This window comes from Coturnix japonica, chromosome 2 (genome assembly GCF_001577835.2).
Source record: "Coturnix japonica isolate 7356 chromosome 2, Coturnix japonica 2.1, whole genome shotgun sequence".
NCBI lineage: Eukaryota > Metazoa > Chordata > Aves > Galliformes > Phasianidae > Coturnix > Coturnix japonica.
In genome coordinates this window covers 26,092,638-26,110,554 of record NC_029517.1, presented here as the reverse complement: position 1 = coordinate 26,110,554, position 17,917 = coordinate 26,092,638, and the positions used below count along the sequence as shown (strand labels likewise).

At 38.4% G+C, this 17,917-nt stretch overlaps 1 protein-coding gene across 2 annotated transcripts; it reads right to left on the bottom strand.

The window, feature by feature from the left end:
• Positions 1-31: 31 nt before the first annotated feature.
• LRRC72 (leucine rich repeat containing 72) lies at positions 32-17,562 on the bottom strand. Of its 2 annotated transcripts, none has more exons than XM_015853749.2 (9): positions 17,476-17,562; positions 15,697-15,770; positions 12,262-12,331; positions 10,899-10,980; positions 9,380-9,493; positions 5,150-5,239; positions 3,049-3,210; positions 2,104-2,131; positions 32-460 (listed from the first exon to the last, which is right to left on the bottom strand). In XM_015853749.2, exons 1-9 carry the CDS (start codon positions 17,506-17,508, stop codon positions 295-297), a joined length of 819 nt encoding a protein of 272 aa, XP_015709235.1. In that variant the 5' UTR covers positions 17,509-17,562; the 3' UTR covers positions 32-294. The 2 variants fall into 2 exon arrangements, with proteins under 2 accessions (XP_015709235.1, XP_015709234.1); XM_015853748.2 differs by having other exon boundaries at positions 3,049-3,213; positions 17,476-17,561.
• Positions 17,563-17,917: the final 355 nt, after the last annotated feature.

The window sequence follows — 17,917 nt, the reverse complement described above, 5'->3', positions numbered from 1 at the left end:
ATTTGTGATAAAAAAAATACTATGGTATGAATTGCATTTCAAACATTTTTTATTATAACATCACCACTGTTGTGCATTTGATTGCTTAATTTTGTGGCCCTACATGTTATATATTCGATGATAAAAGAAATGTTCCACTAACACTTTTTTTTTTTTTTTCTTTTTTTTCTGCTGGAAGATCATTTAATTAGATGCACGTTTTAGTGTAGTTGCATTATAGAGATAATAACTTATGTAAGATGCTTACATCCACTTTAGACAGAGGAGCGGTGTTTTCCTTAAGGAAGAATGAAGTCATCTAAATTGGATTGTCAGCTTCTTAGGAGATTCCTCTGCTTTGTGCTTAAGCCGTCTTTCTTGACAGGTGGGTATTTTGTTCCAGTCAACAGAGGAAAATTCCACTAAGGATCTTGTCATTGCCCGTACTAAAACAGCATCTTCTGGGTTCTCAAATGGAACTCTGCAAAAAGAACAAAACAAATGTAAATTATCAGAATGTCTTCCACATACTTTGGAGTTATTTGACTAAGCGTGCTTTCTGTAGTCTCACAGTATCACAGTCTCATGCGGGTTGGAAGGGACCTTAGAGATCATCAAGTCCAACTCCCGGGATTCGAGCCTCCTGTGTAGCAGGGCGGCACTTCTACCACTTGCGCCACAGGGGATTCGAACCCGGGCCTCCGATGTTGCAATGCGGCATTCCTACTACTGCGCCACCGGAGACGAAGTATAGAAGTCACTTAAAATTGAGGATTTGAAAACTAAATTTTTGGAAGGCTTCCTTCTGTTACTGAATTTAAGAAAGCAAAACAAAACCTGAAAGAGTCAGCATTTCAAAATTCTAATGAAGAATCACGCAGTAAATGATTTGCAATGTGTTGAAAGCACTGCTGTACCCTTTAGTGGTTCTGGTTCTTAAAAGTATCCAGTCAAAGTCATAAAACTGTGTACTGTATGATTTCATATTGATTTGATACCCATTAATGCAAATGCAAACTTTATTTCAGTGTCAGTCTTTTAAATAGCAACCATACAAGTATCCAGGGCACTGAATCCAGAAATCAGAGTTGATGTTGTCCTGCTACTTGTGAGAGAGAAGAAGCAGATTTGCATTATCAGTTCCAAATCGACAACCAAAACTTTAAGCTCAGATATGGTATTAAAACATAAATTTATAAGAACTTATTCCATAGGGGTGTAGCTGTCGTGACACACGGATGTAAGAAAACTAACATAAACCACATGACCGACTCCACTGAGTATAACACACTCTGTCAAATGCTCAGGTACCTCACAAGCTCTAAGCGTTTACGTAAATGAGATGGAGTGGAAGCTGCACATCCATTGTATCAACAAATGTGCTCCAATGAAAACAGGAAAATCGTTTATAAGCATAAATTAAGCTGACTGAAAAGAGCTGTACTGAAAATGAATAACCATGTAAAATCAAATATTTAAAGGAAATCATCATACATAGGCTTTTGTTATTTCCTTTAATGAATCTTCCAACTGTTTTCATATGTGAAACTCAAAAGTCTGATATCTTACCATTTTAAACATCTCATAAAGGTAGCATCTAGAAATGTCAACGCATTAAAGTGCAACCTTTATGCCACCTCAATCCAGGCACACACATCACAGAAATAAGCTTTTCCATTCACTTCTATGATGTTGGAATTTTAACAGAATAAAGTTAACATCACCTACAGACTGAAACCATTTTGTTCTATACTCAGTAATGTTTCCCAGAGAGTACATTCTTCTGAGCAGCCAGCAAACAGAAAGCTGTTTGTGCCACCATACCGAACAGCTACTCTGATGCTCTAATGCTTCAAGCACACTTTTTCTAGTTACTGCTATTTGATCTTATAAAATAAACATCACTTTTAAAAAATAAACAGCATTTTTATACACCTGGAATACCTTTCCATATCAGAATTAAAAGAGCAGTGGACTGGCTGCCTTATCAGAATGATACAGTTTCAACTTTTTAACTGTGTGAAACACAGAACACCAGAAAATCTGTCAATAAATTATTTTTACTATTTTTCTGAATTAAAACACACATAAAACCAACACCAGAAAGCCCAGAGAAGCACTTACTTATTTGCGTGATTTCCAAATTCCCGACCTGTAATAAAAAGTTCAAATTAAGACGTTAATGTGCATGCAGCATTTTGATGAGCTAAAGGTTACTATACCAAACACAAATTACTTGTTCAAATGAGTTAAAAACCAGAAGATTTGATATGTACAAAATCTTTTTTAATTCAGTTACTCACGTCTAATTTTCCCTAGACAAACATTTCCATGCACTGGTTTGTGGTTTTAAGTACCTCCTAAAGCAGACAATGCTGTAGGGAAATGCAGTGTTTGCTCTGGATTGCCACATGACGGGCAGTCATGAGGTTATGGTACCCACCGTGCTGTCCCATAGCAGTGAATGTTTTTAAGGACTCTATAAAATGACTCTATGTGCTATTATCAGACATCATGAAAATATTCTCAGCTTGGAAAGATAAAAAGGAATCTGCTTTCAAAACTAGGCAAGATGTGCAAAATTTACAACAGTAGAAGAAAACATTTTCTTCAAGAGATTATTATATAAAAGCACTAGAGGGCATCAAAACTCAAGGATGCCGATAACCAAAACAGCATTGTGGTGTGCTGAAAAGCTCTTAATTAAATAAAATTTAAAAGTAACAACATGATATATATTGAAAGAATAAGATGCTGTTTGTCCAGCTATCTTAAAACGCTTATTTAACTACAGGGTATAGCAAGAACTACACTTGGACTAGATGATTGTAGCGGTCTTTTCTAACCTTTATGATTTTGTGACTCTGTGAATGTATTTGTCATGATGCACACAGCAGAGGATTCATTCATTTGCTGTTCCTACCACTGCCCTTGGTTTTGTGGAGCTGTTTGGTTGAGTTCCCAATGCATTTATATTTTACTACTTAGGACATCAAGTTTTTATCGGATGAATGAAAAGAACTTTAATTGAAATCACCCCAAACTGGTTGCTTTTGCTCTTATGAATACCTGAGGGCACAATCAGTCTCCTGGCTGGCCGACTGCCCTTGCTGTGCCTGATGGAAGTGCTTGGCAATGAGTCCACTCTCTTTCCAAAAGCAATCGATTCCACAGCACAGGACTTTTCGTAGTTAAAGACAAGAATTGCCAACTCCCTTTCTCTTTGCGTAACTGCTGTTAAAAGAGATATAAAAAATTATTTCCTCTATCAACTAAAATGTCTGGTACTACTAACTGCCTGCACGCAAACTTTATTTTGTGCAGTTTTATAACAACAGTGTTGTAAATCTGCATAATTTCACAGAGATTCAGGAGAGGATCACAGTGATGCTTGCTACAGCTCCTCTTGGGGTGCAGCCCTGTCAAATGAAATAAAAGTATTTATTATGGGTGCAGTAGGATCAGGAGTTTTAAATGAAGAAACTACCAGCTAAGGTTCTTCGTTACCATGTAAATGAGATCTACTGCAGAAGTCAGTGAAAACTTGGATGTTTCTTTACGAACAGTGTGAACAAATCCCACTTCAAGGTCAGTTTAATTGCCATTGCTCAATTATGGAGGATACTGAAGGAGTGCAGTAAAAAGAAAAGCTTCACATTTTCTTGTTTTGCGCTTGACTTCAAAAATAACTTTATATTTTTAAGAAAGAGTTTTAGATTGTAAGTTTACTAAGGGATTTTAACTAATGATATGACCTGCATACTAATCTAAAACTTCAGATAGGGAAAAGGGAGAGAGCTGTAGGTTTTCTCTGGCAGAAACATTCCAAATTCAGGAGAGTTTCTAAGTTGCGGTATCTGGGGGACTCATTAGAAAGGAGCTGCCACATCCATGTCTGGAGGTAACAAAGTGTGAGCACGTGTCCTGCATAAAGAAGCCAGCCAGGCCGAAGCTGTAGGAATGTTCCACGGATGGAACGTTTTCCATTCGAGACTGAAAGAGGAAACATTTCATTTCACATTACAGTCTTTGTAACATTAAATAAACAGCTCACTAAATGGAACGCCTAGGGTACAGCTTGATAGAAAATAACGCTTCAAGTCCTATTCCAGAGCTGAGCACAGTATAACTGTACTGAAGACAGGAGTCCATGAAGTTCTGTGGAATTGTTTCTACAACTGTAAAGGCAATGTGTATTTCCCAGTAGATTTAGCGTCAGACAGCCAAAAGTGACTGTTAATAAAATAGTCTGAAGAAAGTGCCCCAGACCAAGTAGTGAAGAGGCTGGAGGTACGCAGGAAAGGTGTTTCACTTTCCAGTGTAGGAAATGAACGTGCAGGCATTGGCAGATGGCCACATGGTCAACCCAGCAGCTCAGTAACCTCCAACACAGACCATGCCCATCTGCCATCTCTCCTTCATGACAAGGCTGCATAACCTGCAGCCACACAGTCGTCCTGAGGCTGCCTTCTCAGTTCCTGTACTGTTTCTCCCACAGGCTCGTAGCAGGTTTCCAAGATGACCCTGTTTCTCCTCACTGTTTTCCCATGAGGAAGAAATGAGGTACAAATCAATACCTTTCTCAGTACTCCATAGTAATGTTCAATCCTCATGTGAATCATATAGCTCACCAAACATCAAAGATACAATCACCAAAGCTGATTATCTGGCTCCACTGTGGCTTGTTTATTAAATTGGTTTGCCTTCAATATATTTACTGATACATATCTCTATATTTGTTATATATATATATATCTATATATTTGTGAAAGATCTGATGATTCATGAAGGTTTCTATCTAACAGCTTGGTCAGCATGGATGTGCATATATTCTTGAAATGCACAGAAACACATAGATATCTGAGAATATCACACAAAGTGGAGGTACATGTTTCTAAATGCAGGCTTATATCTCTTACCCAACAATGTATAAACCAACTACAAGATAACCATACACAATTTAAATAGAAAAAGACAGAAATTAACAGAGCTGGGTGAAGTAGAGTGTTTATGCCAAACCTTTCAAACATGGTTACCAGTTTGTTAGATCTTTTGCTATATTAACAAATGTATGTAACAAAGTGGACAAGAATAATGCACACATTTTTCCAAACATTAAATTCAGAAGCAATAGTCAATGATTTGTGAAAAGAGAAAAATCAATCCTTACGCATCCTGTCCAGGAGCTGCACTGAAGGCAGGCTGTGTATCACATAGAGACGGTAGTCTGCCTCATATGCCAGAGGGTTGTAAAACAAGTCTGCAAAATACATACAAAACAATGGCATCACCAAAACTACAAAAGAAAAATAACAAACTTAGCAAGACAGGAAAATTAAAAGAGCACCGGTAGGCAAAGATTTTGTACAAAATATTCTTAACTTCAAATTATTTTTACGCTAGGTAAACAAAGCTTGTTTTTTTATACTCACAAAATCACTCAACTGAAGACAGACTGCAAGGAACTGGCTTATTGCAGAGCATGCAAAATACCACAGGCAAGATTTGAGGAAAGGCATCATTGTGCACTCAGAGCCTTTGAAGTTGGTGCTGGTTTTTTTTTTTTTGTATTTTTTAAGATATACAGACAAAGCCGCTAAATACTCGCCTTTGATTTCCTTATGTATTTTTGGTGATGCCTACTTTAAATTGAAGCAGGTTTTTTTTTTCATAGGTCTGATGGCTTAATGATAAGGCACAAAATTTGCGGCAGAAGAGAGTAAATTAAAAAAAGATGAGCTTTAGGACTCCTAAGGCTTTATCAGAGCTGATACAAAGGCTTTATCCCATAGATGCAATATAGAATAAAATAACTCAGTTTTCTGATTTACCTATGAATTATGAGTTTGAAAACTGAAAAACTTGAAGATTAAAATGTGTATAAGGATCTGTGCTCCTGGAAATGGAGTGCCACTCCCTTTTATTAAGTTATAAGGCCCTAAGCTCTCAAAGCCCATTAGCAACTTGTCTAAAATGCTTATGCTCAGGTTCATATTCCCTGAATAACCAAACCTTTGCAACACAGACAAGTATCAGTCCTCTGTTACTGCTTTGGCAAATGTGGAACATCCACCTAACTTACACACCAGACGTGGTTTGGTTCATGTGAATGACAGCTGAAGTTGATTAAAGCGGAAATTGGCTCATTCCCAGATCAGAAAACAGACTAAAAAAAGTTTGTTTTCTAAATCAGAAACAAGATAAAGCTATTTTTCTCCATAAAGAAATACCATTTTTCTTCAACAGTACGGGGGAAAATAAATAAATGACCAGGAGGATACCTTATGATCAAAGCAGGTGAAAAAATAGTTAACAGTTTTGACAACTTCTACCAAGGGCTACACTGGTCTGTTTAGAAAGAGGCTGTGGACAATGTTCCCTCTAGGGCAAAAAATCCCCTGGTTTACCCAATCTTAACAGGCAGGGAGGGCAAGGTGAATGGCAAATAAGAGCTCTGATATTTCAGAGATAATAAAAGATGAAGAAATATTCTACAGTGGCTTGCGAACCACAGGATTTCATTTTTTGTTCACCAGGCTACGTCTGAATTCCACAGAGCACCCAGTGCTCAGTGCTACCTCCTGACTGTTTAGAGGCTCAATAAGGCTGGAGTGGGTGATTGGGATCTTGTATGCAGAAAACTCCTGCTCAGGTATTCAGAGAACAGAAAATGTTTTAACGTAATAAACTCAACAAAACTATCATATTCAGGAGTAGTAAGCAGCCCACCAGGTGGCAGCAGAAGAAAGTTCCATGTTTTTAGTGAGCCCTGGACTACATAGCCATTTTTTTCTAGGAAGCGTTAATCAGAAGTAATATCGTGTATTTGTCTGATGAGCACGTTTTCGAGTCAAGAAAATACACTGTAGTATTCCACAGAGAAAAACTTCTTAGAAACTTCTCTAAAAGCAGGTGAGTTTGTTGTTTTGAGCAGTACAGGAATGGAATGATGACTCGAGATATTTTTCCAAGACAAACAGAAGGGCTGATACTAAGTTCTTCTGGATTTAGATGCTGCTTGGAGCATGTCCCTCATTACCAGCACTGATTTTTAATAGCATACAATTTTTTCTGCTGCTTGATCTTAAAGTAAATCCAGCCATTACACAGATCAAGATGGTCTTATTTTACAAAACATCTGGAATCACTTTTTGGCTCTGCTATCTACTTTCTAGTCAAGGTAATGTTATTTTCCTACTACAAATTAAGGATAATGCTTTTCTTCCTCCACAGGTTTGTCTGTTTTCCCAATTCAGAATGTAGGAAAAGAGCATGCCTACCCTACACGGGGTAGAAGGGAACTATTGTGACAGAAACTCAGTGAAAGACAAAATGAGTTTTTTAAGCAGAAAGATGTTATCAGATGTGGACAATAAATCAGATGAGGTAACGTGCAGAGTACACAGAAATCTTGGATTCCAAGAGATGTGAGAACAAGGTGAGCCTATAAACAAACCCTCTGCATCTCCCAAAAGCCTGCAGTTGTGAGCACCCCATCCAGTAAATCTTTACAAGTTGACTGTCTTCACTAAATGCATGATGAAAAACTGTGTTATGCTTCAAATCCATTGCAGTGCAGTGGCTAAGAAACGCAGGAGAGCCTTAAGAAATGCAACATTTTGGTAGCTGAATGTTGTTTCCAAATTGAACAACAGTAGTGTATCAGTCTGCCTAGTTTTAAGGGTTCACAGGAGCTACACTGTAATAAAACATTATTATATGCATCCAGAAATTCTATTGATAGTTTGCTAGACTTTTTGAAAATCAAATTAAAACAAACAAACAAGAACTGCCTCACAGCAGGGAGAACCTTTCCATTTCCAAAACATTTTTAATTGTGTAGAGATGGATTATGGGCACAGGCCTTTTTCAAGTTACACAGCTGAAATGCTGCACTCGTTTCCCAGTTCTGAACGCCACAAGCAGGCAAGTAGATGCTATAGTAACACAATTTGATATCCATCTCTTTTAAAATGCATTTTGTTCAATTATTGCTGACCTTTACTTCAAATATGATGAGGAATTTTATTAAACTAATAGAGTCCTGGTAATTTGGGAACTCATTTTTATTAAATTTCTTTAAAATAAAGGCATTGAACAGGTGAACAGGGAATGACCATAAAGCAGAATACTGCATTTCTTCTACTGATCTACTGTCATATCTTTGAAGAACTTTTTTAACCAAAAGTTACTTTAAATAACTGCTTTTCTATAATGGTGGCCAGTCTAAGATTCATTCAGTTTTCACAGTGACTTTATGAATGTCACTCATAATGACTCAGCAGCACTGTAACTATCTGCTATTTCTCTATTTCCCACAGATAACAACAACAAACACAACAAACTCCCTGTGCTGTTCGAAGCCGCATACTAATTGGTAGAGCTATAACATTAAACTCAAGTGACAGCGCTATTCATACATTTGATGTCTGTCCAGTCTTTGCCTAATCACCTCAAACAACTGCATTCTTTCGTGAGCCATTTCTTAGTCTTGCACATAATGAAAAAAAAAAAAAAAAAAGAATAATTTTGCCAGCATGTTGTCTTCTTAAACACTTGGTTTGTTTGTGAATTTCAGACCAACATCAAGTTCAATTAAGATTGTACTGGCAGTCAATTTTGGAATGCATAAGGAGATATGGTTTGATGATGTTCACCTCCAGTGATTGTGATAGCAAGACAAGAAATTTGTTTCCTGTGTTCTCAAAGTACTGAGAGTTTGGCATGACCTATGACAACATTCTTTCAGGAGCCATCCACAAAGACTGCCCGTACTTTCAACAGCTTAATAGCACACAGTTCTACTTTCTTGCAGGCCTTCTTAGTGATGCCAGCTCTGTCTTGTACAATTCAATTTGAAACTTCATTTCCATCTAGTATATCAAAATTGTGACACTTATATACTATTTTACCAGAATATGTTCACTCTTAGACTCTAAAAATGTATAGAATCTGCCCAGAAAGATGCAGGAAGTTGTACGAAGAATATGATTAACAAGACAGGAATTTGTGTTCTGTAACCTATAACCTTCCTTGCACTCTCAAGAACAGTGACACCAGTTTCTTGTCTCCTGTCACCTCTATAATATCAGCATTCTCCCATTTTCCCTTTGGAAGGGGGAGCAGCACATAGCTTTGATTGCCTCCACGCTACTTACACAGGAGACTGGTTAGCCAGCAGCTAACTTTCAAACTCCTCTATTTATTTCGTTAGTAGCAGTAGTCTCTATGGAATTTTCATATCTCTTGCACATGTCTCTTCTGTCAAATTTGGTTGAAGCTGACAATTAGCTTCAGAAGCTACTGGCAAGTGATGCACAAACAGATAAGCAACATATCCTGGTAAGATATTTTTAGAAACTACTGCTCACTGTTCTACAAAACAAAAATAAGGTATTACTCAGTGTCCGCAAGCTTATTAATCCTTTTAATTCCTTCACTGTTTCAGCGAGTTCTTTTAACTGGTTGTTGTGAAGCAACAGAATCTGTAATGAACGCAAATTTTTCAGAGCACCTGAAATGAAATGAAAAATAATTAATTATTCTCATCACATCTCATTGCGTTTATTTAGATAATTATTTTGTTATGCTGCACACTGGGATTTTACATTCTCGTTATATACTGACTATACTATACTATACTATACCTACATTTTTATAGCACCCTGCATGAGAAAAGTCAAGAAACCTTATCAGAGATTTTAATATCCCTGTTGCCTTCCTGGTCACACTGTTTGAATGCAACTCATTTTTATTTTTATCCTAGTTCTTTCCATTTCTCTCAATCAGTCTTGACCCAAAAAATCTGTATCATCTCCCTTCTTCATCCCTTCCTGCATCCTTTCCTTTCTCCTATATCCCAGTAATCTTCCACTTCCTTCTGTCCTTACCTAACATTGCTTTGCCTTACAAGCAATACATAGATTACACCTATAGAAAGTAGTTCTATTTCAGATTATTATTAATGTATTAAGCATGCACTGTTGTGGCTGACCCCGACTACATGTTCACATCATCATACCACAGCTGGTTTCAACAGCTCATTTTCCAGTTTCTACACAGTTTTTTCTCATCCACATTTCTCTGCTAATGACACCCACCCTTTGTTAAACCAGATGTTGGTGTTTACTGTAACGCCTCTTGTGCCTGAATGTTTTTATCTTTCAGACATTCATTTTTCCACAAGATCTCACAGAAACTAATCAACTCAATTACACATCTTAATATTTTATAGGAACTGATAAAAGTAAAATATTAATATTCAAAACACCTAAAATCCACAAATGTATTAATATGCTTTGGGCTCAGCTACCTTAATCTACAAGAGCATGTGAAACATATAAAGATATATAAGTATAAAAAGGATCTTTGCAATAAAAATGTTTTTCTGCAAAACACTTCTAAGTGTAACTACATAATGAAGAAACCAAAGGATGTTAATGTCTACATTAGAAATGAGACAACTTATTAATTACTTCTCTTTCATTTTCATGCTGAGTCTGTCAGTGCTACAATCAGTTTTTCATCATGAAAATATGAATGGCTCCCAGAAGATTCAGCTTCTGCAATGCCTGGTCATCAAGAAGACTGCAAATCATCCGATGGCAAAACAACTTTGAATATTCATTTAGAATATAAGATAAGGTCATGCTGGATCCAAATGTTTTACAACTGCCTGATATTAAAGTATATGATATTTCATTACCCTCAGACTGGCATAAACTTGATATGATCTCTCAGTTTATTGCCACTCAAGTATCCTGGAACAAATCAAATCCCCAAGAAAATAATTAACATTTAGGTATACATGTGAGCTTTCAGCCATTAAGTTACTGGCTGCCATCCACTGTTATAAATTTGAATGCCAGTACACAAAAAAGAAAGTATAGCTCAGCAATCTGAAAAGGGAAGATTGATACCTGATATATGTGCGAGTTCATTGTTGTTGAGATAGAGCTCAGTCAAACAGTAGTTTTTCTCCAAGAAACTTAAATCTTGGATCTGAAATCAGAGTCAAGAAAGCTGTTATGTAATAATCTAAATGCAACACTGGAGAACCCTGTCTTCTAAAAACTATCTTATTGGAAGTTTTTAATCTTCCAGTCTTGACATGAATGCAAGGTTAATATCTGGAAGGGGGGCCAATCTGGCCCTTGAAACATCTGAGAGCATTAATGGTGCACAGCTGCTTATGCTAACAGCTTAAACACAAGAACAACAAATAGAATTTGATTCCTGAAGCTATTCTGATTTCTGTAATATAATTTGTTAGTGCAGGAGTTATTTTAGATCTTGAATTATACCACCGACATTAAGTTAAATGTGTTTTGCTCTAAGTATTTTCTGAAAGTTGGAAGGAAAAGACAAAATAAGTTTTCTTGTTGGAAATTAAAAGTTACTTTAAGGTTCAGAAAAACATGGCTGAGCGAAAAAAGCAATCTGAAAACTAAGTCACATTCTTCGCAGTGATTATTGTACCTTGTGTAGTGTGGGACTTACACACGCCTGTCATACAGAATGGCATTTCTCCATCCTTCTCAAATTGATAGTCAACAGGCCAGTTCTCCTTACTCTTTAGTGCCTTTTAGAAGTAAAATAGGAAGCCTTATACTGTGGTTTTAGTTCAACCTCTTCACATATCCATACTTCTGCTTTTTTTTTTGAGTTGGATAACCACAGGTCTTTCAACAAAGTTGACATAAGATGCTACATAATTGATGTTAGCCTGGGGCAGCAGATACAAATATACTCCCCAATTACATGGAATGTAGATTTATTATTTTCTTTCCTCACAGAGCTACTTATTTACCTGAGCAAGCACTTCTGGTGTTTTAAGTATTCACGTCCTTTGTGAGAGTGGTGTAAATTACTGTATAGTAAGGTATTTAAAAGCAGGTTAGAAAATAGTGCCTTTTGTAAATTCCCACTTTTTAGCAAGGTGAAGACACTTGATAATTGTTGGCTAAATATTTGCAGATTTCCAAATCACACAATTCTACTGCTAAGTAGCTGATTTTCTCTAAACTATAACATGCTTAGACTTGGCTGAAAACTGTAGCATCCGGATATTTTTGCAGAGCATTGTCTTAGAACTCATACAGGATATAGGAAATATGATCATCTAAATTACACAGATGAAGCAGGTACAGCACACGGTCTGTGGAACTGTCTTAGGACCATACCACAGAATTTAATGTGGACATTGTCATACTAAACACTCTTAAGTTAGAGAGTCCCTTAATTCAAACAAAATTAGGTGATGTTAAAGCCTTATTACATTACCTTATTGTTGTGAATCCATAAATACCTCAACTTACGAAACAGTGACAGACTTGGAATACTTCTTAGTCCTCTAGTGGAAGAAAAAGTTGTGCTTAATCATTTCATAAGCAGTTTGATTTCTGGTAAATAATATTATGTAAGTACTAACAAGCAACAATTCTGTAGAGAACATACCAGAAAGATAGTACAAAGGGAAGAGATAATATATGCACTGTGAACATGTGAAAGCATAACAGAGCAACAAATGGTAAAGAAATGGGAACAAACTCAGTTATACACTGATTTCTTTTGCCATAAAAGCATATATTTTCCAGTGAGTACAACATCCCATCTACTTTGCAGCTGATGGAAATTTTACTGAAAACACAGAAGGAAGATTTTTGCATTCTGAGGGATGCAAACATAAAAGGAAAAATGCTGTGAAAGGGCAGTATAGATTCTTTGGCCATGGTGCCAGAGACGCTAAGAGAAGGCAGACAACAAGTACACTGCTGTCAATTTCTTATTTTTCATATTAATGCATGTTGTGAATTTTTTTGCTGTTCCTCAACATTTTTCTTGTATAAACTTAGCATTCATACTTATTAGCAGTCTTGGTTTAAATGAACAGCTTGACTGAGGTTGGGTCTCTCTCCCATATGCTGGTAGGGATTTCACTTTAAATGTTTACCTTGCACTTTGAAGCTGAGCTTGCTGGTGTGCTCTAAATAACAAATCACCCACTAAAGCTGAGAGAATATGGGTGAGATGTTGAGTAATTTTTACTCATTGTTGCAGTTTTTCATTGTTATAAGTAAATGTTCTTGACTTCCTGTCATATAATTGTAGATGGCCTTTACAGTTTTAATTGATAGAATAAAATTTTCATGTCAGTTTTCAACATTCTGCACGACCAAGGCCAGTGTTTCAGAAAGAACTAGCCAGACTGGTAGGAATTAATCTCTCACCATCAACCTAAACTGCTCTGCTTGTGTTCCAGCTGTGAAGCCAAGTCTCACTTCCCACATATTTTGTGTTTTTTCCCCAATAGCCCTTTGATAGGACACTTTTTCTATCTTGCATTTGAAAAAAATAAAAATAAAAAAATAGCAGAGGCAAACCCCACAAAGTTTATATGCTTTACTTTAATTCATGTATTTCTGAAAATGACCTTATCCCAAGTAGCTACTCTGTTTAACTGGTTATTTGGTCTCCTCAAATCATCCCTAAAAACGAAACCTGCAAGTATGTACATAAGTGTTCATTTTGTTGTCACAAGTAAATACGATGCTGCAGGTAGTAAAGATAAGCGCATGAGAGCTGACAGGACATGCAAAGCTCTTCAAGTGCTATTATATTTTTTCTTTTATTTTCTGTAGGCTTTTACCAGTGTACTGCCAAACTATGTTTCAGATAGCATAGCCAAAATGTCCTGATAGAATTCTGTCACTGCCATTCTACAAGTTTACATTTTAATTGGCTTTACTCCATTGTAACAGCCAAGATGAGGCTGTCTATCTCCAAGTCCTAATCTGTTTCTCTCCTTTTTTTTTTTTTTTCCTTTTCAGTATTAAGGCATTTAATTTGCCCCAGGTAGAGCTTAATTCCTTTAACATTTTAGAGAAGCATGTCCCTTTCTGTACGCCTTCCAGACTTCGCATGTCTCTTACAAACTGATACTTTCTGGCCTCCAGCTTTCTTATCCTACCTACTGCTAAGTTAATCAGTTTTCCTAGGATGACAGCTTTTAGTGACCAAATGTAAACTTTTTCACGTGCCAGTAGTGGTTTAAAAGTAAAATTTGATTCCCTCAAATTTGATTGACTTTAATTACTACTTCTTTTTTTCTTTTTTTTTTTTTAATACTTTCATAATACTTTAGTCAGTAGAAAAAATTATGTCAAATTAACACTTAAGAAAGCATGCTCTGATACTGAGATTGGCTGAGGTTCAAGGTTTATATAATTTGGGATAGAATAAAAGAAAATTGGTTCTCTCCAGTCATCAAAGAAACAACCTTGCATCATCTTTCTCAAAATGGTTTCATGGGAAGACGGATCACTTCTATATCTGCCTTCTGATCACTTCTTTTTATTCTTTTCTTCTTTCTTTATTCCACAGCAAGAAGTATTTCAAAGCCAGGGAGAATATAGATATTTAATGTCAGAAAATATGCTTATTAAGACTGGACACACCATCTCAGTATGTAAATATCTTCCTTACTTAGTAAGATTTTCTATGCTTTCTAAAATAAGCATTGTAATAATTTAACAGTAACCAGATGTTTCATATTTTCTTTCCACAGTGTTGAATTCCTTCTTGGTGTAAAATCAGATGTGCTAAGGGGATACCCTGAGACTTTCAAGGCCACCTAATTTCCACCAAAAGCAAACTAGATAATCTCCAAATCTCCTAACACCTGGGCTTTTTTTGTTTGTTTGTTTTGGTTTGTTGTTGTTTTTGTTGTTGTTTTGTTTTGTTTTTGTTCTGTTTTTAGGGTTTTTTTTTTATTCATAGGACTTAGAGACCTTGAAAGCCTTGTGCCTGAATTATTACACTGTGTTAATTCTTCAGACATGATATCAACAGTAGAAACTCTAGACAGAGTTGTGAGGCTGCAGACAGGTATGCAACACTTGGAATTGCGCCCTGGCCAGAAATTCAAAGTATGCTTTTCAAAAACTTTGAAGTATGTCCTGTCATGTACCCATCTCTCTCTGGTAGCCTCTCAGCACGTTCATCCTACAGCTCTATCAACCCAGATCACCCACAGGTTCATAAAAGCTTTGCCTTCCTTCTCTTTGCATGGCTTCTTCTCCTCATCTACCCCATCTCTTCAGTTGCTTTACAAAGCTCCCAGAGATCAGTTCTCTGATCAGTGCTGCCTGCCTCAAACAGCTCTTGTACCCACTTCACTTTGCCCTGCCCTCCCTTCAGTTCTTAACAGCAGAGATGCAAGTAATATCAAAGGTGCTACCATTGAGTTTTGCTATTGCAACAACAAATTTCTTATGGGAGGTCAGACATTTGGCAGTTCTCAGACTGGGCAGGTCCTGTGTTTTTTCAATTGCTGTCTTGATGCTCTTTAGACCCAGACTTACAAGCCAGTTAGAACAGGTAGAGATCAGCACATTAAGCTTCATGTTTCTGTTCCCTGTGGAAGAAGTTCATGCAAAACTCTGTGAACTTACAGACCCTCGAGCAATGCTGGGTTGTTAGAGAAGGACTGTGTGCCTACAGCGGAGGCATTTAACTGCTTCAAAGCTCAAGCAGCTTTGCTCCCTGCATCCCTATTTTTCTTTGCCATTTCTTATTGCACAGCACACACAGACTAGGTGTAAGGATGGTATTTCACATATAAATGATGTTCAGTGACTGTTACAGAAAGCACTATGAAAGGTTACCATGTACTATGTGCTCCACTTCTAGTAAAAGCCAGAGAAACAATCTACTTACAGTCCAGCCAGATACAACACCGACACATCCACGTTCCTCTTAAAGCCGCAGATCTTCAGCTGCTTCTCTACTGCCTGACAGTACACAGTACATTTTTCAGCACGAGATCCTGCATAAGTCATTACGTTCTAACGCATACATATTTAGACTCTAAATTAATACACATGCCCAAGTTAACATATGAATCATGGCCCCTCGCAAACTATAGCAAAATATAAAACAGAGATATCAAATTAGTAGTTTCTACTTTAAATTGATAAAAAGATGCCAACAATTATGTTACACTCACTATAGGGTTGTTTTTTGTTGTTGTTTTGATTTTATTTTCTTGTTTCTTTTTCCTGGAGAATCACAGTTCATAGATATAGGATGGTTGTTGAAAGAAGGGGCTTCTCAGCTCATATCAGGTAAACTGCACAGCTGACCACCAGGAGAACAGCTTAACTTGCAATACATTGCAATACAATCTATAAGGGCAATCCTAGTAATATGAATATTAAGCATATCAGCTACAGCAGTTAATAAAGCAAGATGTCTCCATGGAACAACATGGGGTTAGTAAATGACTTACTATGCCCAGCATCATTAAGATCATTTTCGCTTACAACACAAAACTGCAAATTGTTGGGCTTGTTTAGTTTGGATAAGAGAAAGCTCCAGGGAGATCTTCTTGCAGCCTTCCAGTAGTTGAAAGGAACTTACAATCACAAGGGGGAGTGGCCTTTTACATGGTCCAGTATTGACAGGACAAGGGGGAATGGCATTAAACCAAGAGAGGGGAGATTTAATTTTAGGAGGCAATTCTTTACTGAGAGAGTGATGAGGCCTTGTCACAGACTGTCTGGAGAAGCTGTAGATGCCCCATTCCTGGAGTAGTTCAAGGCCAGGTTGGATGGGGCCCCAGGCAGCCAATCTGGTAAGCAGCAACCCTGCCAATGGCAGGGGGTTGGAGCTTTGAGGTCCTTCCAACTCGAGCCATTCTGTGATTCTATGACTCTATAAAATATTTTTGCAAATACAGAACAGCTTCCACGAACTAATGGTTATGCTTAGAGCAGCCCACACTAGCTGCATGATGAGTCCATACAGTGTGTTCTGGAACTTAAGATAACTTTGGATTCAAACACAAGAGCATGGAACCTGCGGTACTTTCCCAGGGGATCCAGCAGGGCCTACGGCATACACTGACAGCACAGCCGGTGGCAGGACATGGCCATGTGTCCAGAACTCGACATGGCTGCAGCCTGATTGCAGCTGTCGGGCAGGGAAAGTGCTGGACAAACGGCCCACACAATCTTACAAAGAAAAGCTGCCTGAAGGATGACAGCTGTACATCAGTCCCAGGAACACTAATGCCTGTTCCTGGGGAACGCAAAGGCATGCTACCTCCAAAACGGAACCCCAGCTAAAGAGCAGTGCGTAAGAGAAAAGCACCGCTCGAAGGCAGCTGCTCTTCAGACTCCACTAGCTGAGTTCTCCCCATCTCCTCCCCCAGCCATAGCCCGGCCCTTCGCCACGCCGTCCCATCGGAGCCCCCAGCCCGGCGGCAGCGCACCGCCACCCGCAGCGGGCCGCCCAGCTAAACCCCCCTCCTCCCTCCGCACCGCCGCCCCGGCAGAGCGAGAGGGCGAGGCCGGCGCCGCCCGCCGAGGGGGCGAGACGGGAGCGCTGTGGGGATGGGACGCTCCGAGGGGCCTTGGCGGGGGGGAGGCCGCAGCGATGCCGTTCGCCGCCGCTGTGGGCGCCGCTGTGAGGCTGGAGCGCCGCAGCTCCGCTCACCTGCCTGCCAGCAGCCTCGGCGGCCTCCGCCATTTTAGAGTGGCGTTCCTAGGCGACCAGAGGGAGGGAAGGGGCGCCCGGAGCGATGTTTATGACATCCACATGTGCAAGCAATTGTTGTCTTGTTGTTATTTTTAAAACCATTTTATGTACGGCACAAGCTGAAGAATAGAAAAAGCTTTTTCTCCAGGGTGCGTGTGTGTGTCGATGCGCGTGTAGGACAATGGAAAACGTTTGATTGATCTACACAATAAAGAGGTTTGAAAACTTGGAGCTTTATTTGGAACTTAACTTACACAGAGCACTCAAATTAGCCGAAATAGCCATTGTAAATTACGTGCAACTGATAGACAAAGAGCAAGAGCTGCGTGCACAAGGCTATGAATAAGCTGTCCCTCGTGGAGTTAATTATGTGCGTGCCTTTGCTTGTTCAGACCGCTGA